We start from the raw sequence: 27,585 nt of genomic DNA, 5'->3' as shown, positions 1-27,585 counted from the left end.
AGGTAGGAAAAAGGTAGAGTTTCATACGAAGCGCTAGACTATAGAATTAGGAAAAAGGTAGAGTAGCAAGTCCATTGCCGCCTCACGAAATCTTCTGTGCCACTGTGTTTTCTCTCTGGGCAGAGAAAAGCCATCCATAGTAAACAACGGAGAAATCCAGGCTTTTAAGTTACAGTAGTTGTGAAAGTGCCCCACCTCCAAATCAAAGGCAGGCTCATTCATGCACTAAGGCAGTGTGCACCGTGGCGCATTTTTTTTTTTTATTGGCAACCTTCAGTCTCGAAAGACTATGGTATCGCACTCCGAAAGGTGGTTCTGGCACAGCGTCTAGTGTGGCTGAAAAGGCCAATCCGGGAGTGACAATCCCTTCCACACTGGGAGCAAGTGCAGTCTGTCCCTGGTCTGTCTCCCTGGCTATGGGCCTTCCTTCTTTGCCTCTTAGCCTCAGACTGTTGGCAAAGTGTCTCTTCAAACTGGGAAAGGCCATGCTGCACAGCCTGCCTCCAAGCAGGCCGCTCAGAGGCCAGGGTTTCCCACTTGTTGAGGTCCATCCCTAAGGCCTTCAGATCCCTCTTGCAGATGTCCTTGTATCGCAGCTGTGGTCTACCTGTAGGGCGCTTTCCTTGCACGAGTTCTCCATAGAGGAGATCCTTTGGGATCCGGCCATTATCCATTCTCACGACATGACCGAGCCAACGCAGGCGTCTCTGTTTCAGCAGTGCATACATGCTAGGGATTCCAGCACGTTCCAGGACTGTGTTGTTTGGAACTTTGTCCTGCCAGGTGATGCCGAGGATGCGTCGGAGGCAGCGCATGTGGAAAGCGCTCAGTTTCCTCTCCTGTTGTGAGCGAAGAGTCCATGACTCGCTGCAGTACAGAAGTGTACTCAGGACGCAAGCTCTGTAGACCTGGATCTTGGTTTGTTCCGTCAGCTTCTTGTTGGACCAGACTCTCTTTGTGAGTCTGGAAAACGTGGTAGCTGCTTTACCGATGCGCTTGTTTAGCTCGGTATCGAGAGAATGAGTGTCGGAGATCGTTGAGCCAAGGTACACAAAGTCATGGACAACCTCCAGTTCATGCTCAGAAATTGTAATGCAGGGAGGTGAGTCCACATCCTGAACCATGACCTGTGTTTTCTTCAGGCTGATTGTCAGTCCAAAATCTTGGCAGGCCTTGCTAAAACGATCCACGAGCTGCTGGAGATCTTTGGCAGAGTGGGTAGTGACAGCTGCATCATCGGCAAAGAGGAAGTCACGCAGACATTTCAGCTGGACTTTGGATTTTGCTCTCAGTCTGGAGAGGTTGAAGAGCTTTCCGTCTGATCTGGTCCGGAGATAGATGCCTTCTGTTGCAGTTCCAAAGGCCTGCTTCAGCAGGACAGCGAAGAAAATCCCAAACAAGGTTGGTGCAAGAACACAGCCCTGCTTCACTCCGCTTCGGATGTCAAAAGGGTCTGATGTGGAGCCATCGAAGACAACAGTGCCCTTCATGTCCTTGTGGAAAGATCTGATGATGCTGAGGAGCCTGGGTGGACATCCAATCTTGGGGAGAATCTTGAAGAGGCCGTCTCTGCTGACCAGGTCGAAAGCCTTTGTGACATCTATGAAGGCTATAAAGAGTGGCTGTCGTTGTTCCCTGCATTTCTCCTGCAGTTGTCTAAGGGAGAATACCATATCAGTGGTGGACCTGTTGGCTCGGAATCCACACTGCGATTCTGGATAGACGCTCTCTGCAAGTACCTGGAGCCTCTTTAGTACAACTCGGGCGAACAGCTTTCCTACAACCCTAAGGAGAGAGATGCCGCGGTAGTTGTTGCAGTCACCCCTGTCACCTTTGTTCTTGTACAGCGTGATGATGTTTGCATCCCTCATGTCTTGAGGTACTCCACCTTCTCTCCAGCAGAGACAGAGGATTTCATGCAGCTCAGTGACGATGATCTCTTTGCAGCATTTTAGGACTTCAGCAGGGATGCTGTCTTTTCCAGGTGCCTTGCCAAAGGCAAGGGAGTCCAGGGCCACGTGAAGTTCTTCTAGGGTTGGTTCACTGTCAAGCTCTTCCAGCACAGGCAGGCACTCAATGTTGTTCAGTGCTTCTTCGGTGACTAAATTTTTCTCTGGAATATAGCTCAGAGTAGTGCACTGTGAGTGCACTGAACAACCGTGGCGCATTGATGTGCCATGAATGAACATAAGAACAGCCTGGATCAGGTCCAGCGGCCACCTAGTCCAGCTACAGTCTATCTCCACCTAGTCCATCTAGTCCACCTAATCCATCTCACAGTGGCCCACCAGATGCCTCAGGGGGCACACAAGACTACAAGAGACCTGCATCCTGGTGCCCTCCTTTGCACTTAGCGTTCTGAGGTAGTCAACTTCCAAAACCAGGATGTGGTCTGCAGGTGTGCTGCAGGAGTCTGGGGGAAGGTCATTTATTAGTAGGGCCATTGGGGGAATATGAGCCCCCCAACAACAACATGGTGTGCCTTGTCAATTGTCCAAAACCGATGATGCGCCTTGACAATTTTAGCACCTTGCCAGTATGGCAGGAGATGACCAAGGTTGGAAATCTCTCCTCTACAGTTACAATTCTATACATGCTTGCCTGCTGGGAAGAAGGGTCATTGAACTCAACGGGTCTTCCTTCTGAGTAGGCATGCATAGGCTTGCACATTCATCAGGTTTTCTTGTGGAAAGTGAAAAAAAAAAATCTAAGTATTGAAATGTTTAAACCATTTCTGCCAATGTTGCATATATGCAACAGGAATACAATGTGTACACCTCTGGCCTGGGCAGAAATTGGTTAAAAGTGCAACACACTTGCATGCAAGACAATGGTGTACAGAACTTCTGCATGTAATTGGGCATTGAATTGGGATCAGATGGGGATATAGATAGGAGGGAGTATAAGGGCCCAATCCTATCCAACTTTCCAGCCCTGGTGCAACCGCAATGCAGCCCCAAGGTAAGGCAACAAATGTTCCCATATACCTTAAGGAAGCCTCTGTGACTGCCTCCCCACCACAGGATGCAGTGCATGCCCCATTGGCACAGCTGCACCAGCACTGGAAAGTTGGATAGGATTGGGCCCTAAGGCTGACCCAAGGCCTCTTCACTTGAGGCACCCTTACCGGATGAGCCAGCCTCTTCTCCTCCATCTCTCTAGTGTTCTAGCTCGTCCTCCCCTCCACATTTCCTCTCCCTTTTTGGCCTCTCTTCCAATCCAGGCAATGGAAGGAGAAAGCAGTGGAAGCAAGTAGGCAGACAGAGAGGGGCACCCCTCCATCAGTTGCCTGAAGCAACTACTTCAGTTGACCTTATGGATGAGCTGGCCCTGAGCGGATATTATAAGCAAATACACCTTGAGTAATATTGGATGGGAAACTTTTGACTGGACATCCAAAGCATCCACTGACAGAAATTGATCAGGTTTGGAGAGGGGCCTAATAACTTCCACCTCTGCATTTTAAAGTGAAGGGTTGAGCAGTGAAGTGGCTAAGTTTGCAGACGACACCAAACTTTTCCGAGTGGTAAAGACCAGAAGTGATTGTGAGGAGCTCCAGAAGGATCTCTCCAGACTGGCAGAATGGGCAGCAAAATGGCAGATCCGCTTCAATGTCAGTAAGTGTAAAGTCATGCACATTGGGGCAAAAAATCAAAACTTTAGATATAGGCTGATGGGTTCTGAGTTGTCTGTGACAGATCAGGAGAGAGATCTTGGGGTGGTGGTGGACAGGTCGATGAAAGTGTCGACCCAATGTGCGGCGGCAGTGAAGAAGGCCAATTCTATGCTTGGGATCATTAGGAAGGGTATTGAGAACAAAACGGCTAGTATTATAATGCCGTTGTACAAATCGATGGTAAGGCCACACCTGGAGTATTGTGTCCAGTTCTGGTCGCCACATCTCAAAAAAGACATAGTGGAAATGGAAAAGGTGCAAAAGAGAGCGACTAAGATGATTACAGGGCTGGGGCACCTTCCTTATGAGGAAAGGCTACGGCATTTGGGCCTCTTCAGCCTAGAAAAGAGACGCTTGAGGGGGGACATGATTGAGACATACAAAATTATGCAGGGAATGGACAGAGTGGATAGGGAGATGCTCTTTACACTCTCACATAATACCAGAACCAGGGGACATCCACTAAAATTGAGTGTTGGGCGGGTTAGGACAGACAAAAGAAAATATTTCTTTACTCAGCGTGTGTTTGGTCTGTGGAACTCCTTGCCACAGGATGTGGTGATGGCGCCTGGCCTTGACGCCTTTAAAAGGGGATTGGACAAGTTTCTGGAGGAAAAATCCATTATGGGGTACAAGCCATGATGTGTATGCGCAACCTCCTGATTTTAGAAATGGGTTAAGTCAGAATGCCAGATGCAGGGGAGGGCACCAGGATGAGGTCTCTTGTTATCTGGTGTGCTCCCTGGGGCATTTGGTGGGCCGCTGTGAGATACAGAAAACTGGACTAGATGGGCCTATGGCCTGATCCAGTGGGGCTGTTCTTATGTTCTTAAGTGCTACTTAACAACCACTGAGGCTCAAAACTCCACTGGAGGAGGTTGTGGTTTTTAAGGGAAATGGGAGAAGAATGTGAAGTGGATTGCCTCAGTGCTGGAAAGAAAATGTAGTTCACCCCATTCCTGTGCGTCACTTCGGGGATCAACATCACCCCACCAATGCTTTTCCATCTGGAAATCAGTCCAATGGCAAAGTACCTGATTGTCTCCATATACAACATCCTTCAAGTGCTCCTTCCTGTGGACGACTATGGGCTTAGGCTTGCATAAACCTCAAGTTGGAGACTTGGCTTTAGACTAGTCAACCTCTGCTCCCTTACCTAGCAATGCAAATTGAGAAAGCACACCATACTGCTAGTAGGGGGCCCACTTCCCCCAATGGCTCTACTAATATATGACACCCTCCCCAAAATAACTTTTGTGACACACCTGCAGACCAGTCATGGCACACCAATGTGCCCAAGTACTGCACTTCTCCATGGCTTGATTTCAGAATCCTTTCTAGAGATAAGTAACATTGTTCCTCTTGGTGTTGTTTTTCTCTCATTATATTTATAGTTTTACCTGGGGCAGGCAGGCTTGCAAAATAAATACATGAGCCTTCCCAGAGCAAAGGTTTGAGTCCCTTGGGGGAGTTCACCAGCTGAAAGGGATTTTTTTTTTGCCTGGGGAGGGACTGGGATAAGCCACATGGGAAACCCCCAAAGCACACAGACAAATCAGGCTGCTGGTATCCCATGGCACAGAAAGCCAGATGGCATGATTAAACCCTGCTATGAGGCTTGCTATATCAAGATCACACTCACCTTTTGCATGACTGGTCAGAAACACCATGGCGTGCATATAAGAGAAATCGGCATTCGGTCTGGAACTTACACTGACCAGTAAGCATGTTTATTGTACCAGTAAGCGCAAGTCAAGTCAAAGTGTTTATTGAGTGGTATCAGAGGTAGAGCAGCATCTGAAAGGGAAACACCCAAGTGAGATTGCCAACCATCTCCTCTCAGCAATGCTGTCCTCTCTCTCCAATGTGTCCAACAGAAAGCAAAGTTGCAGGTGTCAGCATTGTTGGGCTGCACCAGTTAGTTCACTGTCTGTCACTGAGTTTGCATAGCAACAAGGGCATGTCTGGAACAAGTAAGCTAGCAACCCTATGGAGGAACAGCTGGGATCACATTGGTCACCACTGCCAGACATGCTGTGGACTTCCCATGCAGTCTGCATGACTAGGCATGTGGTCAGTGGCCTGTTCTTGTGGCCGGTGTCCTCTTCCCCTGTTGGACAGCTGCAAAGAGAAACACAGAGAGGAGAGCAAGATATAATTAGCCGCACATGGTCTTTTGATTGGATTGCATACTTGGTGTTTGTGAGGGACCCGTGGTGTTACCTGGGTGCACATGTTAGGGAGTGAGAGCATGGTACATGTTGGCAACCTTCAGTCTCGAAAGACTATGGTATTGCGCTCTGAATGGTGGTTCTGGAACAGCGTCTAGTGTGGCTGAAAAGGCCAGTTCAGGAGTGACAATCCCTTCCACACTGGGAGCAAGTGCAGTCTGTCCCTGGTCTGTCTCTCTGGCTATGGGCCTTCCTTCTTTGCCTCTTTGCCTCAGACTGTTGGGCAAGTGTCTCTTCAAACTGGGAAAGGCCATGCTGCACAGCCTGCCTCCAAGCGGGACGCTCAGAGGCCAGGGTTTCCCACTTGTTGAGGTCCACTCCTAAGGCCTTCAGATCCCTCTTGCAGATGTCCTTGTATCGCAGCTGTGGTCTACCTGTAGGGCACTTTCCTTGCCCGAGTTCTCCGAAGAGGAGATCGTTTGGGATCCGGCCATCATCTATTCTCACGACATGACCGAGCCAACGCAGGCGTCTCTGTTTCAGCAGTGCATACATGCTAGGGATTCCAGCACGTTCCAGGACTGTGTTGTTTGGAACTTTGTCCTGCCAGGTGATGCCGAGAATGCGTTGGAGGCAGCGCATGTGGAAAGTGTTCAGTTTCCTCTCCTGTTGTGAGCGAAGAGTCCATGACTCGCTGCAGTACAGAAGTGTACTCAGGACGCAAGCTCTGTAGACCTGGATCTTGGTATGTTCTGTCAGCTTCTGAGTAGTACCTTTCCCTCCCCAATGAGGGGGGCTGTTTTGCGACACTGTGAGAAAGGACTGTTTTGCCTACCTGGCAGTTCTGCTCTCCTAAATAATAAAAGGGCTCCAGATGGCCAGCAGTGGCAATGGTTGGAGTTCCCAGCATTCACCAAGAGGGAGCAGACACTCACTGCTGTTAGCAGTTGCAAAAGGAAAGAAAGGAATCTCAGTCTATGGCACAGAGGTATTTGGGAATATGAGAGTAGAGGTAATGGCATGCTGTAAATGTGCACAACATGAGGCCAGAGAGATACAGACCCATGCCATATGCCCTGTAATCTGGGACCTGCTCTCACTGACAGAGACTTTAGAACTGGAGTTGGGTGCTATGATTGGCTATTGAGTACAGCCTGTGTCCTGAGCTCTGCCATAAGAAAGTAGACAAGGCAGAGGGGAGTAGCAGGAGCTGGAATTTTCTGGTTTTCTTTCCCTTCCGATTTTTAATGGGCTTTTTTTGCCTCCTATGCCAGCTCCAACACTGGCATAGCTTTCTGCTGGTGTTTGAAGTATGTCTGTCATCTGGAAGGGATGGTGAACATCGGTTCCTCCCCATTCCACAAGCATCCTGCCCATGTCTCCACCCCATTTTGGGCTTGTGCTGGCCATAAACGTGCTGTTAAGGCATGTTGCATAGCCTCGCACTGGCTTCTGTGGAGGATCTCTACAGAAGCAGGGCCGCAGCAGAAGAGTTTTATCACACCAGCATCTGAAGGTGTACACTGTACCAGTCAGAATGGCATTTCTGAACTCTGGATTTGAGTTGTAAATCTGTGAGTTATTTGAATGGTTTGAAAGTACCTAATGTTACGGCACTGCTGAAGCTGCGTGGGTGTCCATGCAGCATTGAACTAAACCTGCCCCTGCCCAGTGCATGTGTTGGGACAGTTAAACTTAAGAGCAGTAGATAGTACTTTGACTGTTGCAGTTTTGACCCGTAATCTCCACTGTTCCTGGGCAGGATGGAAATAAGCATGAAAAAAGCATAAGGTGACTGTTTTCAAAGTGTACTCTTGAATACATATCTTCACTGAATCCCAGTGACAAAACAGAGAGAGGGTCTCTCCTCTCAGAGCAAGACTTCCTGCAACTGACTGGTTTCTCATTTCTCTCTGAACTCCCTTCCCATGTTATTCAACACCTGCTCCTTTAGCCAACAGTTTGGTTTCTTGAGTTTGCTTACAAGCCCTCAAAATAAACTAGGTGTTTCTCAGTTTCATCCACGTTCTCCTGCCGCAGTCATTTCTGAACACTTATTTACATCTTTGCAGGTTTGCTCTGCCCTTCTTCCTGGGAACATCTTAACATTTCCATGCAAATATGGTTGTATGAGTGGGGGATGGGGGATGGGGAGTGAAGCATCAAACTCATTCTTGTAGGGTTTTCCCCCCTCCTCACCTTCTTCCAGTCAGTCCTAAAGTCCCCCTTTCTCGCTTGTTCTTGAACAATCCTGTAAAACAGATTGCTCATATTCTCACTTCACTGTGGGTGGCAAGCAGCACAAGCCTATGCATCTCTACTCAGAAGTAAGCCCCCCCCCTTCGAGTTCAGTGGGATTTAGGACCCAATTTTCCAGGGCCCGTGTAGCCATGCCAATGGGGCATTCACTGCATCCTGTGGGGGGGAGGCATTCACAGAGGTATGGGAACATTTGTTCCCTTACCTGGGGCTGCTTTGCTGCTGCATCGGTGTTGGAAAGTTGGATAGGATTAGGCCCTTACTCCAAGTTAAGTGTATATATAAGATTGCAATCCAACGTTACTTTCACTCAGTCCAAAATCACCCTGTTCTTTCAGGCTCAGATCCAACCAAACTTTTGGTGGAACTTCCAAAATACAGTATTGTGTACAGTAGTTGGTTTTGTTAGATCAAGTCAGAAGACCATTCAGTCCGGTAGCACAACAGAAACTTTCTGTTCACACCCACTAGGGCAGTTCCGGAGTCTACTTTCGAAACTCCACAGTTTCAAAAGCCATTTGACATATGACGTCAAGGGCTCAAAAAAGCCACACGTGCAAAGCTCAGTGGAACTAGCTGTGTGATTCTTTGGGGTGCTGAGTGCACAATGACTGCATCTCCCTGTCACGGGACGTATTCAAATTACAGTATATCTTCTTGACTTTGGATCCAAGAGTCTGATGATTGGAGTGGCAACTTTAGGCTGCCATCCTGTACATGCTTACTCAGGAGTAGTTGTCCTGTAAATCAGATTGCTCATATTCTCACTTCACTGTGGGTAGCAAGTAGCACCAGCCTATGCATCGTTTCTCAGAAGTAAGCCCCCTCCCCCCTGAGTTCAATCGGATTTACTCCAGGGTCAGTGTATATGTATAAGATTGCAACCCAACATTCTTTGCACTCAGTCCAAAATCAAACCTGCTCTTTCAGGTTCATATCCTTTGTCAGAGCAGACTCACAGAGGTTCGGGCTGTCACACAGCCCAATCCTATGCATGTCTACTCAGATGTAATTCCCATTGTATTCAGTGAGGCTTACTCCCAGGAAAGTGTGTATAGGATTGCAGCCTTAGACCTCTGATAAGTTAAAATCACACATGGGTTTACATGACTAAAGGTTGACTGTTCATGCTCGCAAGTGTAAATAGCAAATGGTAGTAACTCATAGCAAATGGTGAACTCAAGAGGGGAGGTGACATTCATTCCCAAGCAGGGTGACCAGATGCCATAACTGCAAAAGAGGACAAGGCACCCCAAAATGTAGGACATCCAAGAAAAAATGTAGGACGTGACCAAAGAAAAGCTAAAAACACTTGTAGGTATATTGCTTTGATGTGGTTAATTTAAACACTATGGGCCCAATCCTATCCAACTTCCTAGCCTCAGTGCAGCTACAACATAGCCCCTAGGTGAGGGAACCAATATTCCCTTACCTTGTGGAGGCTTCCATAACTACCCTCCCACCACAGGATGCAGCACAAATTCCATTGGCATGGTTACACCAGGGCTGGAAAGTTGGACAGGATTTGGCCCTATGTTACTTATTATTAAATTTAAAACTATATTACATATATTGCATATAATTTAAGTACAAGAAGGCTATGTGCTGCCCGCTCACAGGACAAAGGAGGATATAAACGGCCCAATCCTATCCAATTTTCCAGCACAGGTGCTGCTGCAATGCAGGCCCCACGTAAGGGAACAAATGTTCCCATACCTTGAGGTGGCCTCTGTGACTGCCTCTCCACCACAGGATGCAGCGCATGCCTCATTGGCATGGCTGCACAGGCACTGGAAAATTGGATAGGATTGGGCCCGAAAGCTGCAATCCTAACCTAACTTTCCTGGGAGTAAGTCCCATTGAAAATAATAGGACTTACTCCTGAGTAGACCTGGTTAGGCTTGTGCCCTAAAGTTCTTTTCCAGGGCAGGAGGCTGAAAAGAGGACATGTCCTGAGAAAAGAGGACATCTGGTCACCTGTCCCCAAGTGACACTTAACAGCCCAAGCCTAAATGGATCTACTCAAAAGTAAGAACTATTATGTTCAGTGGGGCTTGCTCCCAGGAAAGTGTATAGGATTGTAGCCTGAAGCACGTTGGAACGGGATTGACAGCCCAATCATATGCATTTCTACTCAGAAGTAAGTCCCATTAGAGTCAATGGTGCTTACTCCCAGGAAAGTGTGGGTAGGATTGGGCTGTCAGAGAGTGGCCTGGGGGCACCTGCTACTACACTGTGGTTGAGGCTCGGGAAGCCTATTGCTAACGGAGGGGTAACCGGAGAGCTGCTCCGCAAAGCAGTTCCATCCAGCGCTCCAAACTTTCTGCTCGCTACACAGAACGCTCTGAAGCGTTAACATTCCTTCTGTCATTTCAGTTCGGGCGAACCAATGGCGAGGCAGAGCGAACGTTCTGTATCTTTTCTGCCGCCCCCGGATTGGCTACTTAGAGTGGGGGCGCGGCCCGCCCCCTTATAAACGAAGCCGCGGGGGGCGGGCAGAGAATGCTATCTGCTGCCTGCAGGGACAGGCTCTCGCCAAAAGAGGCTCAGGCACCACCGGTGAGTGTGTCAACAGCGCTGGGGAGGTGGACGCGCTCACCTGCCGCCGTTGGCAGCCACGGGCGCTTTGGTGGGGGTCTTCTGGGGGGGGGGGAACAGCTGAGGCTGTACAAACCAGGTAAAGCGGAGGCGATAGAGAGGACCCGCTGTAAAGAAAAAACCCCCGCAAGCCGAAAGCCAGCACCGCAAGGGTAGAAGTCCAGAGCCAACTAGCTTTCTGCTTGCAGGGAGTTCTTAACGCGAGGGAACATGTGGGTTTTCTCTCAGCTTCCATCCCCTAAGTGTTGAATCTACCCGACCTTTTCATTTTGGCTGCCTATGGGGATCAGCTGTTATCCTTCAAGGGGTCAGTGCCCTGCTGATGCATCTCTACAGAGGGAAACCGATTCAGGCTCCTCCCCCACCTCCTTGAGAAATCCGTGGTTGATTTCTTCTCCTTCCTGAGAAGTTTGCATGGGACACGAAGGCTGCTCCCCAAAGTGCCATGGAAATTGGTGTAAGAGGCATTTTAGGATTTGACTGCAAAGCGGTTGTGGGTCGTTAAAGGGACTGAGCCATGAAAGTGATCCACTCAAGGGAGGTATAAGAGGGCACTTGGCAGAGTACCTAGTGTGGGGAAGGTGTGCTGCATACAGGTGTGCAGTATACTTGTCTAGATACCTGTCAAGTCATTAGGTTGATTGCTTTTAAGGGCACAAGAAGGCTTCCCAATGATCTGCACATAGGGTGTGCAACCCCTGCTAACTGGTTAAGAGGCACTTTTTCAAGTGGGTGCTCCTCTTTTATTTAGCAGGGGGAGAGTAACTGGCCCACCTCACCCCAGCAGTGTCTTTTCTAGTGGCTGTCTGCTGGTGTTGCATCTTTTTAGATTGTGAGCCCTTTTGGGGCAGGGAGCCATTAGATGTTTGATTTTCTCTGTAAACTGCTTTGTGAACTTTTTGTTGAAAAGCGGTATATAAATACTGTTGTTGTGTGCAAGCAGTGCTTGCCTTGTGACAATTAGAAATGCAAGCAGCTGTGTTGGTCAAAAAAATCTGAGCAGTAGCTTAATATCTTGAGCTATCTAGTAATGAGCTACCTTTTGATCTTCACAAAACTCTTCCTCAATCTTTGTTAAACCTGAAAAGGGTTGAGAAGAAGAAAAAGCATTTGGCCTATGTACGGATCATTTTGTTTCAAGAAGTCTTCGTGTGTCCTTAAAAGCAACCAGCTTAATGACTCGACGTGTATAGACTCTTTGAATGCCATGTGCTTTAGTGGTGCAGCCTGACTATGGGCAGGATTGCTGTTCATAAACAAAATCTACCCAAACTGACTGGTGTACAGAGAAACACTGTTGGGCTTGGGGAAGCCTCTACTGCTGGAAGAACTACTAGAGTGCATGAACTGCATTTTAGCCCTGTTAAAATAGTCATAGAAGAAGAAATGGGTTTAATGTCTGCATACCAGTGGCAGATTTGTTTTAAAAAGTGGGTCCTGGTGCCTGAAAGTTTGAGAAGCATTGCTATAGCAAACAAATGTAAAAAAAAGAATATAAGAAGAGTTCTGTTCTTTTGAACAGAGTTTCAGAAGGTCAGGACTACATAACCCTAAGGAAAGATGTATGAACGAATGGCATCCAAGCAGTGCACTAATTGTGTGTTTAGTAACTGGCATGAAAAGCTGTGGCAGCCAGTTGGGTAACAGACTCAAACTTCTTCCAAAGGAGCTGAGAGGAAGCTCTTTTGACCTACTATCTACCATAGAACTTGAGGTGTATGGTCTTCTGTGCGGATAATTGCTAAATTGACCCTCAGATGATGAAGAGAACTTGAGATACTGGTTTCTTCCTGATTAGTTTGTAGAGGAAGAGATGCTTTTGGGGCTCAAAAGGGGGATAAATGGCCCATATAATTTTCTCAGCTTGGTATTTAGGCACAGTTTGCATAGCAAGAGTATCTTGCGATAAACTGAATGGGTGGTCAGTCTCCACTGGGGAGGAGCATTGGCAAAATGCAGACTGTCAGTGGCATACCTGGGGGGGCAAGGGGTGCAAAGTCTTAGGCACCAGGCTTGGGGGGGGGGGACAGTGCTGCACAGCCAGCCCCTTGCAGCATTCTGTTGGTGTACTGATTAGTTATTTGATTTTTCTCTGTAAACCACTTTGTGAACTTTTAGTTGAAAAGCGGTATATAAATACTGTTAATAATAATAATACTGATCTGAGGGCTGCCCCTTCCAGGCGTTCTGAGGGCCAGAAATAATCGCTCTGGTTTTCTGCTGAAAACCCGAACTGATTATTTTCAGCCTCTAGAAGGCCTTACAAGGCTTTTGGAGGCCTCCTTGACCCTCAAAACATCTGGAGGGGAGGAAGGCACCACCAGGTAACTTTTGTGGGATGGCACCTCCAGGTGGGGGTGCCCCCCCGGGAGGTGTGCCCTGGATGGGACAGTGACCAGTGTCACCACAAACACTGCTGAGACCACAAAAGGTTGCATGTTCCACTTAAATGTTATGGGTCATCTACCTAAAGAATAACAAACCATGTTCCTCTGTGTGTGACAACAGAAAGGAGGTAGGAGCCCTTGGCACACAGGGCCATTAAGGGCTTTAAAAACTCTTTTGAATTACTCATAACTGAGTACAAGCTGTGAACCTTGGTCAAGGCAGAACTGCATAAGAACCACCTACCCTTAACCACTAATCTAAATTTAAAGTCTTTCTTCAGTCTCTGAGGGGGCAGTTCTTGGCCCATAAGGGAGGGAGTGTCACATCTGCTTTAGCCTTGGAAATGTTTAAAAGGCCCTGGGTTTTTTTGCTGCCACCACCCCAATTTCTGACAAATGTTGTCACCACAGCGGGGTCCTATTGGGTGATCTTGGAGGATGGACGCGATTATACAGAAGCAGTCACTCCCAGTTACAGGCTACAAAGGGCAACCTTGAATGGGGGCCTGGAAACAGATTGGCAGCCACTGGAGCAGTGACCCAATCGAGCTGAACCAGAAGCTTAGCTAATGGAAGTGTAGCCTGGTGCCAAGTGCAAAAATGATGCCCCCGAACCGACGTCACTTCTGGAAGTGACATCGCACCCAGACTTTAAAAGAAAGTGAAAAATGGGGCAGTGGCATAGCTAAGGCATCTGCTGCCTGGGGTCAAAAGGATTTTGAAGCCCCCCTCCATAACAAAATCAAATTTAATTTATTAAGTAAATAAAAAGTTTTCTGGTTAATTGGTCATGATTTTGATAGAATACAGATATTCCAGCACAGTTTGTTTAATTGCATTCAGCATTAAATTACCTTTCCAATGATATATAATATGATGGAAAGTTGAACCACCAAGCCTCAGCAACCATGCACATCCTACAACCTTGTAGTTTACTTTTCTTGAATAACCAAGTAAAACACAAGGCTTAAACCCCTGCTAATTGGGTAAGAGGCACTTTTTCAAGTGGGTGCCCCCCCTTTTTTTTTTAGCAGGGGGAGAGTAACTGGCCCACCTCACCCCAGCAGTGTCTGTTTTAGTGGCTGTCTGCTGGTGTTTTTGCATCTTTTTAGATTGTGAGCCCTTTTGGGACAGGGAGCCATTTAGTTATTTGATTTTTCTCTGTAAACCGCTTTGTGAACTTTGAGTTGAAAAGCGGTATATAAATACTGTTAATAATAATTAATAATAACCCCAAAAATAGTATGTTTTTTTTTTTTTGAGGTTGGATATTAGGGAAGTCTTGAGTCTGGCAGGCACTCTGTGCCCTTGCAGTTGCTTTCACATAGTTGGATGAACAACAATTTTGTTTCAAGCATCTTTTTCCACTCGGTGATCCAATGTGAGTGTCACACTTGGTGTGCTGCTGTTTTTGCAGCTAACACTTGGTCCTAGTGCATAACTCACTGAGGACCAGTGCTGAGGGAGCATGGTGGAAGTGATTTACTGTTAAGATAACTCTTGGTGGAAACCGGGGTCTCCACATGAGTGCTAGATTCAGAAGGAGCTTTGTTTGTGTGAGAGAGTATGGCTTTACAGCACTTCACCATTCTGCTTCTTCAGCAATAATCCCCAATAATCCAATTCCATTATGGGGAATAATTCAATCCCCAGAATGAATGAAATAGGGCTCAGTTTCCAGTAATCTACTTCTTAAACAGCAGGTGAGTTCCACATTACCGGTCCTGTTCTGGGGACAAGACCCTTCTCGTTTAATTCTGGAACTTGGGTGAAATATGTGGAACTTGATATTTTTCTTCTGGTTCAGGACAGCATCCTGTGCCCCCACTGCAACTTCTTTGAGGTGGCACTGTATTGCTGGTAGCCCTGGAGTTCCAATAGCCCTGGAATACTGAACATGACATTTGTCTGAAGCAATGACTCTGAACCACTAGTCTAACCAACCTCTTGGTTTTCAGGCAGCTGTAGATGCTTCTAAACTCAGAGGTGAGGTTGTTTTTGGATAAGGGCCCTTTCAACCAGCTTGTGCAGCACTTTCATAAATACCTCTTGGTGACAATGGCATAATGAGGATGTGACAAGAAAATAGATAAGGGATGGGGCTATGCTGCCTTTTTAGAAAGGGGCAGTCTGTTAGAATTTGTTTAACCTTTCTGCAGGATGCTGGAGGCTAAGCATTGCTTACCATGAGAACTGAGCTCTAAAAATGACACACAGTGTGTAGGTATCTATGGAGGAAAGGAGATGTAGTAGTGATTGCTATTTGCCCTGCAATCATTGCAGTTGACGCAATGATTGGAAGTGTCACAGGCACAAAATTCCTTGAGGGTCAGAAAAGCATATTGAGAGAAAATGCCTATGCACTTTTGGAGCATGGTCCTTGACATGTCTTCTCAAAAAGTCCTATTGGGGTCAGTGGGGCTTACTCCTAGGAAGGTGTGTATAGGATTACAGCCCTAATGAGCAGCACCTGCATTGCTGATGTGTAGAACTGATGCAGAAGTCCTGGAGTATACATGTAGATGGGTCTGAATTTACAGGAAAGGCCACAGGTCTTCCTTCTGTTGTAGCGAAGACTTGGTATTGCAAGTTACAATTGGCTCAGTGTCCCGCAGTGAAGAGTAGTGACATACAGAACAAGATGGTCACCTAGGTTTTCATTCTGTGAAGTGTCAGTCAGTGTTCCCCACCCAGTCACTGCAAAGTCCTGTGTTATGAAGAATCCTCCTGCAATATACCCTTTTGCCATTTCAAATCTGCTGTTTCTTTCCAGCTGCATCGAACCATCAGTCCACCATGGCAGACCACAGGCATCGTGCTGACTGCATGTCCTGCAGCGTGCTGACTTGGGATCAGGTCAGTCGTCTGCATGAAATCCTGTCGGAGGTGGTACCAATTCATGGACGTGGCAATTTTCCAACTCTGAAGCTGACTCTGAAGGATATTGTCCAAACTGTCCGCCAGAGACTAGATGAAGCCAGTATTCAAGTGCATGATGTCCGTTTGAATGGTTCTGCAGCTGGTCATGTCCTGGTCAAGGATAATGGACTAGGTTGTAAGGATCTAGACCTGGTCTTTTTAGTGTCCCTCCCGAGCGAAGTGGAGTTCCAGCTAGTCAAAGATGTGGTTCTGCAGTCCCTTTTAAACTTCTTGCCCGAAGGAGTGAACAAGCTCAAAATTAGCCCTGTGATTCTCAAGGAAGCCTACATTGAGAAGATGGTGAAGGTATACACTGATGTGGACCGCTGGAGCCTGATCTCTCTCTCCAACAAATACGGCAGGAATGTGGAGCTCAAATTTGTGGATCGTATAAAGCGGCAGTTTGAGTTCAGTGTGGATTCTTTCCAAATAATACTGGATTCACTGCTTTTTTACTACACCTGTTCAGAAAACCCAATGTCTGAGCACTTTCATCCAACGGTGATTGGGGAGAGTATGTATGGGGACTTTGAAGCAGCCTTTCACCACCTTCAGAACAGGCTGATAGCTACCAAGAACCCAGAGGAGATCAGGGGAGGAGGGCTCCTGAAGTACAGCAACCTTCTCGTGAGAGACTTCAGGCCCATGGACAAAGAGGAGATAAAATCTCTAGAGCGTTATATGTGCTCCAGGTTCTTCATAGACTTCCCAGACATCCTGGAGCAGCAGCGGAAACTGGAGACCTACCTCCAGAACCACTTTGCTGAAGAAGACCGAAGCAAATACGACTACCTTATGACCTTGCGCAGGGTGGTAAATGAGAGCACAGTGTGCCTCATGGGTCACGAACTGAGGCAGACACTGAACCTCATCTCCCTTCTGGCACTCAGAGTTCTGGTAGAGCAGAACATCATCCCGAATGCTTCCACTGTCACCTGCTATTATCAACCAGCTCCTTATGTTAGTGACGCAAACTTCAGTAGCTACTACATTCCGGATACCTACAGCCACTCTTATCCCACCTGGCTGCCTTGTAACTGATTATTCCTGCTTCTCAAAATCTCAACCATCCAGAAGGGGACACATCATTTCCAGTTGCTTTTTAAGACCTTTAGGGCTCCTACTTAATACTTCTTAAATATTCCTAGTTTTGGGCAAACCACAATGTAGCCTCATCTATCCTAGCCAGACAGATGGGATCATTTCCTCTTCCTAGAAAAATTGTGTCCTAGTGCTTTTCTATTGACAAACATTGCCAATTTTCATAAAACTAAGTGTGCTATTGGACAAGGATTCACGAGCAGTAATCTCTGCTTGGTGGCTGTCAGTGGCATGTTGTCTCCTGTTTTCTTTGTAGCTGAGATCACGAGAACTAAGATTAGTGTGTTGGCATCTCCATGACTGCAATCCTGCACATGACTAAACTGCTCACATTCATTGAGGTCAACCTGATTTAAACAGCTTAATTGTATGCAGGATCGCAGCCACCTTTGGAGAAGGTTTGATTGGCAATTGAATCCTTTGTATTGCTGCAGGTATTGATTTTCAGTGTGGAGAGAAGAATCTTTCCTTGAATTCTGCCAACCTTAATGGCATTTTTATTTTTAAAAGAATTAAAAGGATAATCCTAAGTTGCATGATCTAGAAACTAATGGCCCAAGTCTTGGTCTTTAAAGTATTGGAAAAGGAAGGACAATTATGAATACCTTCAGCTTAATATTTATAGTTTTTTCCACTGACACTTTTCTTGGCAGGTCAGTCCAATGTAGAATGCCCAAAGGTGTTTTTTTCTAGAACTCTGCTGAAAAATGTTGTAGGCTTTCCTTGGTTACTATTAAAAGAGATCCAATTGGTATATTGCTATGAGCTGGAATGGCTTGGCTTTGCCAAATATTATTTTACGTGCTGCTTTATTGGCTTCTGAATATACATGGTTAAGAATTTCTGGATTTGCACTGCCATAAGTTGAGCTGTAGTAACCACACTGCAAATATCTGGCTTAAAGTATGTGAAAGTCTTGGAGAAGAACTAAGGAGAACATCTAGTCTTGATGTAGCAGTTGAGGCTTCAAGAAGATTCTCCTTGGGGTGGAGGACAAGCGGGTTCAGTTGTCAGAACCGTTTTGACAGCTTGCAGACCAAAGCTTGGCTAAGCTTTTTTTGGAGGCCTCTTTCTTCAGAGTATCAGAAGGAAGTCTCTACAACATATGGTTCTTAAAACGGGATACCTTCAAAAATAACTTGCTGTAAGGAAGAAACCTGTATGGGGGGGGCCTACTCCTTCGCTGCCTTCCTCCTGAAGAGGGCTGTGTGAGAGAGGAAACTGTGTGGTGGAGCAGTTTTATTTTGGGTGCTGTTGCCTGGGCTAATGATATAGAGCAGCTGGGGCATTCCATGTTAGGATAAAGTGGACCTTCCTATTAAGGAGTTCATGTCTTGTAAACGCAGTGCCGGCTTTCTAAATCCAAACAGGAGCTTCCAGTAGAACTTCTAAAGTGGGAAGGATGCAAGGAGAAATTCCACTCTAGAAAGCTTTCTTTATAGCTTTCAATAAGTTATAGTTGCACCTAGTCACCTGTAACCTTGGTCCACTTGAGCATATTTAAACTTACCCATATCTCTGGGAAGTGTTGAGGGTCTGATCAGGCAAAATACTTAACCTGAAAGCAAATTTTTAGTGGTAGTCCTCCTGAGCTCTTCTCACTAAGTTATCTTTAAAAAATTAAAAGCCAGTACTTGAACTTTTTTAAACCCGAGTTCTTTCCTGAAGGGACTCCTTCTGCAGCACGGAGATAAAAAACACTATCTGTAAATGCAAATAATTCTCCATCTGTGCTAGAGCAGCAGCACCTTGGGTGAAGCAAGAGTTGAAGCAAATAGATAAGCAGGAAAATGTTGCTCTTCTGTAATGACTGCTGAGTGCCAGATCCAGTGACTTCCCTTGGAGATGCCAGGTACTGTGTCTGCTGGGTCACCTTAAAGTACTGGAACGTTTCTGAGAACTTGCTTGTATTCCCTTTGCCTACAAAAGAAAATGGAGCCCAGCAAGCAAGATTTGGTGTTGACCCCAAATGGAAGACTATTGCAGCTGCTGAATTGATGTCTGGTGGTGGTGGTGGTGGTGGTGGTAAGGGGTGTAAGGTGAGGTTGTATAAAGGGGCTTCAGCAAAATGGTTTTTTGTTCAGTGCTAAATTCTAAAGCAGACTGATCAGAATTTTTTTACATTGGGCAGAACTTGTTCTATGCAGGCCCCTGGTAAACCTGTGTTTTCTTTGAATTGTATACTTTGTATCTGTTGCCAGATGGGGAGCTGGTTTGCAAGATGGGGAATTCTGTATGTATCTTTTTTCTGCAAAGTATAAAATAAAGTGTGCCAACAAATTACCTTTTTCACTTCTGCTTCCTCTTCTTAAAGGACCTCCCCAAATCCCAATGAAATCTTCACTGACCATCTTGCCCCAGTTCCATGTGTTATGTCCCAGTCACCAGCTGAATTGTTGCTGCCTTTCACATCTTAATGATGGAAGTAAAATGTGCAACCCCATGTACCTGTCCACCTAAGTGAAATACCCCATAGTCCCTCTTTCAAAACTCATTTTCAAAGGCTTAATGAACCTTTTGGAAAATTGGTGGCTAGTAAGCTACCATTCTGACTGGGAGACTGGCCTGTCTTCCAAAGACCCAAACGTGGCTTTCAGGGAACAGCTTGTAACACATGTTGAATAGCAGTTGGAAGCTACTGCATACTGTAGTAATGTACATGAATAAAGTGCCAAGGAGTCGACGTTGCCCTTCATCCCCCCCATTACAACACTTGGTTGCACCACCTTTTCAAAAAAGCAGTGGTAGGATTCATCTTCCCTAGCTTCTGGGTGCAGTTTAACAAATGTTCTTGGCTCACTTTGTAAATAAAGATGTAAAGTTTCTAGAAAAGGAAACCAGTTCTTCCTGCATGTGTGTGTTTGGGGGAACTGAAAAATTGAACATGAAATCTAACTTGGCTAGCACTTGAAATTGTACTGTTGAGTAAACTTGCTCAACTCTCAATGCTTTCATTTTTATTAAACATACCATGTGCTAAATGGAAGCAGTAAGTTGCTGTGCTCTTATAGTACTCCACTACTCTCAGCTGACAGGTGGTGGGGGGGAATAAGTTAAACAGGATATATCAATCTGGTAGTAAACATTTTTATTGCCTAATATTAGATACTTGGAGACTTTGCTGTTGACAGGTCAGAACTTTCCTAAAAATAGAACTAGAAAAAAATAGTCCTATACTATGACCTAATAAGTACGTAGATTGAAACTTGGTTGTTATAAGTGTTAAGCTGAAATGCTAGGTGTACTTCCAAAACTAGCAGAACTTGCTTCAGTTAAAGATGTTACTGTGCATGTTTACTTGGCACTCAAAGCAGTTACAGACACTGCAACACAATTAGCTAGGCAGAGCATATTTTCTGCTCCATTCCAATAAATCTTTCAAAAAATAACCAACGTATATACCTTAACTAGTGCCCTAAAGGTCCATAGTTTGATGCTGGCATTTTACAGGCTTTTGCAAATGCAAGGTCTGCATGGATTAAAAGAAATAATTTCATATTTATATACATGAATTCTCATTGTGTGCATGTTCAAATGTTGCTGATTCTTGAGCTTGATTCAAAAGATGGGCGTGAGTAAGAAGCAAGGTGTTCAAAGGGCAAGACTAGTCCTAAGAGTGCTTGTAAATACAAACACATGTGGTAACAGTATGTGTGTGTGGGGTGGGGTGAACAACCATGAGTTCTATATCAGCAATGGTGATGAGGAATTTTAGGTAGCAAACTAGGAACAAAGTCAATAGCAGCTGTGCTGGATAGCACTGCAATATGTCAAATAGCACCATATGGTGCAATGTGTTAGATTAGAATATGGGAGGATCACTCCTATTCCAAGGGTTGAATTTTGTAGCTTTCTTTTTTCCCATGAGAGCATGCAACAACCCACAGAAAAGCTTTTTAAAGTTGCATTTTCTTTAGTACTGACAAGGGGGTTGTAGTAGCAGAGTGTTTCAGAGCTGGTGCGCTGGGTTGTTACACTATATTGCTATGTAACAAACCTGCTTTGGTTGTACATAAAACTTGTGGCCCAAATGAGGATACATATCTTCAGGTGGTTGTCATGCCTAGTGGTTAGCACTCAGCACAACTCTTCTTGCTCTCTGCTTCACAGGTTTGCTGGATGTGTGCATGTGGGCAATGGAGTAAGCTGGTGGATCTATCTGCTGCCACCATCCCAGGCTATGGAAGCCACTTAACCCCAACTGGGCAAAAAGTATACAGAATCTAGCAGTTCTTGCTCAAAACCAAATCACAGCAGTGCCTTGCAAGGGATCAGACAGGACATCTTCCAGAATCACTGGTGGATGAAGACTAAATAGGCAAGTAATAGGGCTAGAAGCAATTTATTAAACCCCAAAGACAAGGAGATTAAGTCATTTCTGCCCAATGTTGCATATATGCAACAGGGATCATGTGTGTACACCTGTGGACTGGGCAGAAATGGGGATGGGGTGCAGAGAAGTACAACAAGCAGGGCTGGTGAACAATGCATGGAGTTGGCTGAATGGACACAAAGAGACAGTTTGACAAAACGGATGCAGTAACTAGTGATACATAGCAGAGGGGGTGCTATTAAAAGTGCACAGAACTCCATCCAGTACAGTACACCTCATTACACTTGTGAAGTTTGCAGGTTGGCTTGGAGTGGAAAGAGCAAATGAAACAAAATTAATTCCCTAAACACATCTAGCTGCCAATACAGTCCCTATGGAGAACTCCCTATGTCATCCATTCCACCATACCAACTTCTCCCTGTCTAAACTAGCATACAGACTGGGCTACAATATCTTTCCCTGGGATCTAGTTTTCTAGGGGGAGCGTTTTTAAAAAAAACAGAGGAGCATGTGGCCACTGACAGTTCAAAGTGATACAGCCCAAATCTTACCATCTTAGTGAGAAGAAAGCCCCACAACTATAGTTATATTACCACAATAATAACCACTTTCATATTCATTTGCTTTTGGGGTTCAGGAACAAAGAGTCCTTTTTCTTAAGCCTGGTTTCAAACACCTGCTGGTTTCAGCCCTGCACCCAATGCACATACTACATTTGTGGCAATTTCAAGCACCAGGTAGCTCTCTCATTTCAAAAAGGACAGTGTTCCCTTCATATCCGTTCTATTGGCAGTTCTTTCACCTGGTGCGTCTTTTGTGCATAGAAAACATTTATTGAAGATGGCGCATGGCAATACTGCTGTTGTACTATACAAGAAGAAGAGTTAGGGAACATTAAGGCATTGGCTGCTAAATTGGGCAGGTGGCGCAAAATGCAGTTGCTATAGTTGATCCCACTCAGTGGAATTCTTTGGTTGAGGATGTCTGCCTGGTCTCATTGGTGTTCCAGAGGCAGATTTAGAAAGTACAGTTAAGAAAGCATTTCCTGGTCAGAATCTCTGCTATGCTCAACTCGCGTATTATAATTTTAACTGTTAATTTATATAGATCAAGATGAATGTAAGTCACCTGGAGTATTATAAACAAAAAAACTTAACTTGAATGTAAGTACTATATAGGTAGGAATCCAAATAACCAAGCTACTACTTCTGGGAACCATGGGGGAGGGGGCTTTTTTAGCTTGTTTCCCTCCATAAGCAGCTGTCCCTTGCCACAAGGCAATCTATTTTTGAAATAAAAAAAAAACTTTCAGTGGTAGATGAGGTTAAAAATCCATTTGCTACTGGCAGTGCTTTTGCAAACATGTGTAGCATGAACACATGGCAGAGAAAAACAATCATGTCCAACATGACCAGTGTAATGGCCAATGGTGCAACAGTATATTGTAATTTGGCAGTGAAAGGAAAATAGAGACAAGCCTAAGTACCCAAAGGTTTACTTCAAGATGAGCTCCTTGGAGGAAGGGCAATATGAAAATGTGGAAAAATAAGGTGCTCAAAAGCCAAAAGGGGGGTTCAGGTAGACTGGGCCTACCTGAATTAGGTCATTCTCACACATATTTACTCCTGATGGGAATTCTACAGCTCATGGTCACACACAATAGAGCCCAGGGGGTTAGGATATGAAATAGGGAGGGAGAACTTGAAGAAAGAGGGAAAATGTGGAGGGGCCATAGAGAGATCATACCGGCTTCCAAAAGGAATCTACAAGACAAGGGAAGGAGTGGAGTGCCAAGGAGAAAAGTTAGTGGGAGATCATGGAGATGGGTTTAGGTGGTTCAGGCAGCTGCAAAAGGCTGCACAGTTCTCTGTAGCCTGAACCAAAAGCTCAACTTTAGGCTCTATGGATTAGTGTGTGTGTAGCGGGGGGGGGGGGGGTGGTAATTACATGGTTGGAATGGAAAAAGCGTGGCCTTCCTGGCCTGTGGATCCGTTTGACCTCTTGCTCTCAGCCGTGTAAACAGTCACATTAACTGATCTAATCTTTGTTCTCCTCGCAGGCACCTAGCCCCATGTACATGTGAGTAGCTCCTGCATGCCTTGAAATAAAGGAAATAAGCAGGCATAAAATATTGATCATGTCACACACTGGGCGTTGACCTAACTTTTTGGATCCATGTCTGTCTTTTCAGTAATGGATGATCATGTACCATATTTACCCAAAAGGAAAAAAAAATCCTGAATGTAAAATGATGCCTCTTAAAAAAGGAAGATGAAGCACAATTTTTAAAAATTACAATATTTAAATAGATATAAGGACAAATTTTTCACTGATCAACCTGAAGCTGATTTTCTTCTCTCATGTTTTATTTCTTGGACTTCAGAGTCCACCAACCTCAGCAAGGGATCACCTGAGAAGGTCCCTGAATACACCCTTCTGCTGCTCCGCTCATACCTGTTCAACATCAGTGTCTCTATTCTTGAGACATAAACTGGAGGTAGAAAGTCAAATAAGCTTTGTAAGGGAAAAAAAGCAAAGCCCTTATATGTCAAGGATGAGGAAGACAGCCAGATTTGGTACTTTTCCACCCCCAAAATACCCTGTGAATGGGGAAGAACTAATGACCTCTGCTTCAGGTCTTGGCAACAACAGAGGAAGCTTTCAGCAGCCTCCTGCACAAATAAGAGAGAGAGGAAGGGATTTGGCATGACTGCACCCTCCACCCAAAACTTCAGTTTGTGCCTGGCACAAGATGTGTTGGGGCAGCACTTGTGGCTGCCACCACCCCACTGCTAGCAGTCCAATCCTGGACTCATATCTGGCATGAGATTCATTAGGGCTTTGGCTGCAGTGGTGTCACTAGGGTTTGCGTCACCCGGTGCCGGAGGCGAGTGCATCACCCCCCTGCAGTGGGCGGGGCAACACTCTAGGTGCTGGGTGTGGTGATCTACCATTGCCCCACCCCCACTGGTTTTTTGGCTGTACCTTTTGATAGAATAAAGATATTTCCACGTAGTTTGTTTCATCACATTCTGCATGAAATTACACATTGATTGATATATAACATGATGGTATTAATAATAATAATAATAATAATAATAATAATAATAATAATAATAATAATACAGGTATTTATATACCGCCTTTCTTGGTCTTTATTCAAGACTTCATTCAAGGCGGTTTACATAGGCAGGCTTATTTAAAACCCTGTAGGGATTTTTACAATTGAAAGAAGGCTCTATCTTTCAAGAGCCACAACAATTCAGATGTTTCATTCTGATCTGGCCTCCACCCTGGCCTCCACCCTCCCACAATCAGAGCAGATGGAATAGCTCGGCTTCAGCTTGTCAGCTGCTTCAAGGTTGCACGGTGCCGGTGGCCTCCAACTGGCGACCTTGTGGCTGTTATCTTCAGGCAAATGGAGGCTCTACCCTCTAGACCAGACCTCCTGCCCCAAACTCTGATTTTAGTGATTATTATTATTCCTCCAAACTCTGATTTTAGTGATTTTGGACACTAGTGGTGTCACCTCTCCCCAGGGTGTCAACTTACTAACACCTTATTGGAGCAGTTCTCAAACTTTTAGCACTGAGATCCACTTCTTAGAATGACAATCTGTCCAGGACCCATCATAAAGCAAACTGAAATAAATAATTATAAATAAATTAAAGTAAAATCAATAAATAAGGGAAAGCCAGCCCTGTTCCACCAAGTGAATTTTCTCTGTAGCCTGCCTGCAATAACACCCCACCCCCACAAAAAGAATCAGTAAGATTTTCACCCCTACCCAGTACCCAGTTCAATTTAAGTTCTTATATTTCAAGCATATCACTACCAGGACCCACCTGGCTTTGCAAGTCTGAGAGCCCAATCCTACGCCTATCTACTCAAAAATAAGTCCCATTATAGTCAGTGGGGGTTACTCCCAGGAAAGTGTGGATAGGACTGCAGTCTAAAACAGAAAAAAAGTTTCACCTTACCCTGTCAAGCCTGTTTCATTCTTTTTATGGGGGGGGGGCTGCTTCTGGCGCATTTCCTGAGTTCCAGTTGCATCAAATCAAGACCATTCTGGTGGCCTCACATTTCCCTTTGCCTGACCTGCCCAGGAGCCAAGGCACATTTGCTTACTCATGAGTAAACATGACCATGTGGCTTAGTTTTGCTTTCCTTAGGGCTCAATACATTTGCCAGCTTAGAGGGAAGGACCTCCTTCTTGGGTGTTTCTTTGGGGCTACATTCATTGGATCAGGACCATTGGATCTAGTGTTGGATTCCTCTCAGCCTGCCCTTTCAGATGGACTAAGGCATGTTGACCTACTCGCAAGTAAACGCATGGTACCCCTTGGTTTCTCTTTCCATTGGGTTCCATGCATTTTTTTGTGTTCTGGTTTTTTGCCAATAACATTTGATAGAAAGGAGATATTTCACTCCTGTTTTTTGCATTGCATTCTGCTCAAAATTCTGCATCCAATGGTATATAACATGATGGTATTACTCCTAACCACCACGATTTTAGCACATCACCCTCCCAGTGCATGTCACCCCCGTCTTGCGTGTCACCCGGTGAGGCCTGCACCCCCCGCACCCCCTAGCAATGTCACTGTTTGGCTGTGGCCACAGCAGCGGCAAGTCCAGCAGTGTTCACAAATTTAAGACAACCTCCTAACAGTTATGCTAAGTTGCCGGGCAAACACCCTTGTCTTCCTTTCAGGTAAATAACAGTACACCGAGGTCTCCATTTAATGGATCTTGACTTAACATACTTCAGAAGTAATGGATGTTGTCTGCTTCTTTAAAATTTGTCATATGTTTTGCAATTCTGCTGACATGACATATATATCATCAGGGGCCTGACCTGGAACACTGCCTGATGCTGCCTCAGCTACACACACACACACAGAGGTACACATGGTTCTTACCTTTCTCTTGGCACAGATTCTTCAAATATGAAAGTGCAGAACTTACAGTTTGATTTGAAGGGACCACGTGAATGAAGGTGGTCTCTGTAAATCCAATTGGAAGCCCTGCACTTTTGTATTTGAAGAAACTGTGTCAGGAGCAGGGTAAGGAAGAGGATGGGTCCCTTGCTTGTAGCAGGCAGAAAATGCTTCACTGTCTGCAGCAGGCTGGATTCTGGAGGGTGGTGAGAAGGATAGACCTGGGGTGAAGAGCACCCTGAATTTACCACCCTCACCTGGCACAACTGGCCATTAATACAACCCAAATAACTGCGCCTTATGGCCTACATGTCATAAATGCATTTAGATTTAACAGATCTTTGGCATCAATTGACACCTCTATTATTAAGACAAATCAAGGGCTCACTGCATAAGGCCTTATTAAAAAATAGGCAAAACTATCTTCTTGCCTAGAATAATGCCTCACCACTCCAACAACCTTAGCTTACTTGTTCATCGAATACAGTCCCTTCTCCTTGTGCAATCATGCATGAGCATTTTTTCTTCTTTTAAGGTAAGCACAATCTTCCCTTACCCCGCTACATCTGTACGGCGATCACATCAGGCTGCTTGCTCAGGGGTAGCACTGCCTGCAGCGCTAAGGTGGAAGCTGTTCCGCTTGCCTATACAAGCTGTTGTTGTGAAAATGCCAATTTTACAAAGGGGACTTGTCCTGCAATACGCGCTCGTAGGTTAAACTGGAACAATTCAATGAGTAAAACCCACAACTGAAAATCACCTTTTAAAAAGTCACAAGGTAACGAAGTATGGACTTAGCCAACCTTCATTCTAGCATTCACCCTGAAGTCTTAGCTACCCTCTTGATTGTGCAAGATGCTTGTAACACTTGTACAATCATATCCTACATAGTGCTCAGAACTGCATTGGCACTACTCTCTGGGGTAAGAACCGTAATTTTTCCCAGTAGTATTTGTTGCGAAGTGAACGCTTGCAAAATGCAATTATGCACCAAACAGAAGCAGTTCCCCGAAGGAAGGTGCTGAGATTCTGTGCAACCAAAGCAAAAGTAACATAGCACAACAGGTTGTGTATAGGGGGAAGAAATATATGAACAAAAAAAACAACTAAGCAGGCAGTAACAGTCACTACAGAGATCTGAGATGAGAATGAGTGACACATACTAGACAGAAATGGACAGTTTATTAGTAGTGAAACACAGTAG

General features: G+C 45.4%; 1 protein-coding gene across 1 annotated transcript; it reads left to right on the top strand.

The window, feature by feature from the left end:
- Positions 1-10,634: 10,634 nt before the first annotated feature.
- Positions 10,635-17,783, top strand: TENT5C (terminal nucleotidyltransferase 5C). The gene is made up of 2 exons (XM_066614838.1): positions 10,635-10,665; positions 15,865-17,783. Exon 2 carries the CDS (start codon positions 15,888-15,890, stop codon positions 17,049-17,051), a length of 1,164 nt encoding a protein of 387 aa, XP_066470935.1. The 5' UTR covers positions 10,635-10,665; positions 15,865-15,887; the 3' UTR covers positions 17,052-17,783.
- The last annotated feature ends 9,802 nt before the right edge of the window (positions 17,784-27,585 follow it).

Source organism: Tiliqua scincoides, chromosome 2, assembly GCF_035046505.1.
Source record: "Tiliqua scincoides isolate rTilSci1 chromosome 2, rTilSci1.hap2, whole genome shotgun sequence".
Taxonomy (NCBI): Eukaryota; Metazoa; Chordata; class Lepidosauria; order Squamata; family Scincidae; genus Tiliqua; species Tiliqua scincoides.
The sequence above is the reverse complement of the archived record's forward strand: the minus strand, read 5'-3'. Positions and strand labels throughout refer to the sequence as shown.

Bases quoted from the DNA above. Each gene is read 5' to 3' on its own strand.
- TENT5C (XM_066614838.1), top strand. From the start codon at position 15,888: ATGGCAGACCACAGGCATCGTGCTGACTGCATGTCCTGCAGCGTGCTG.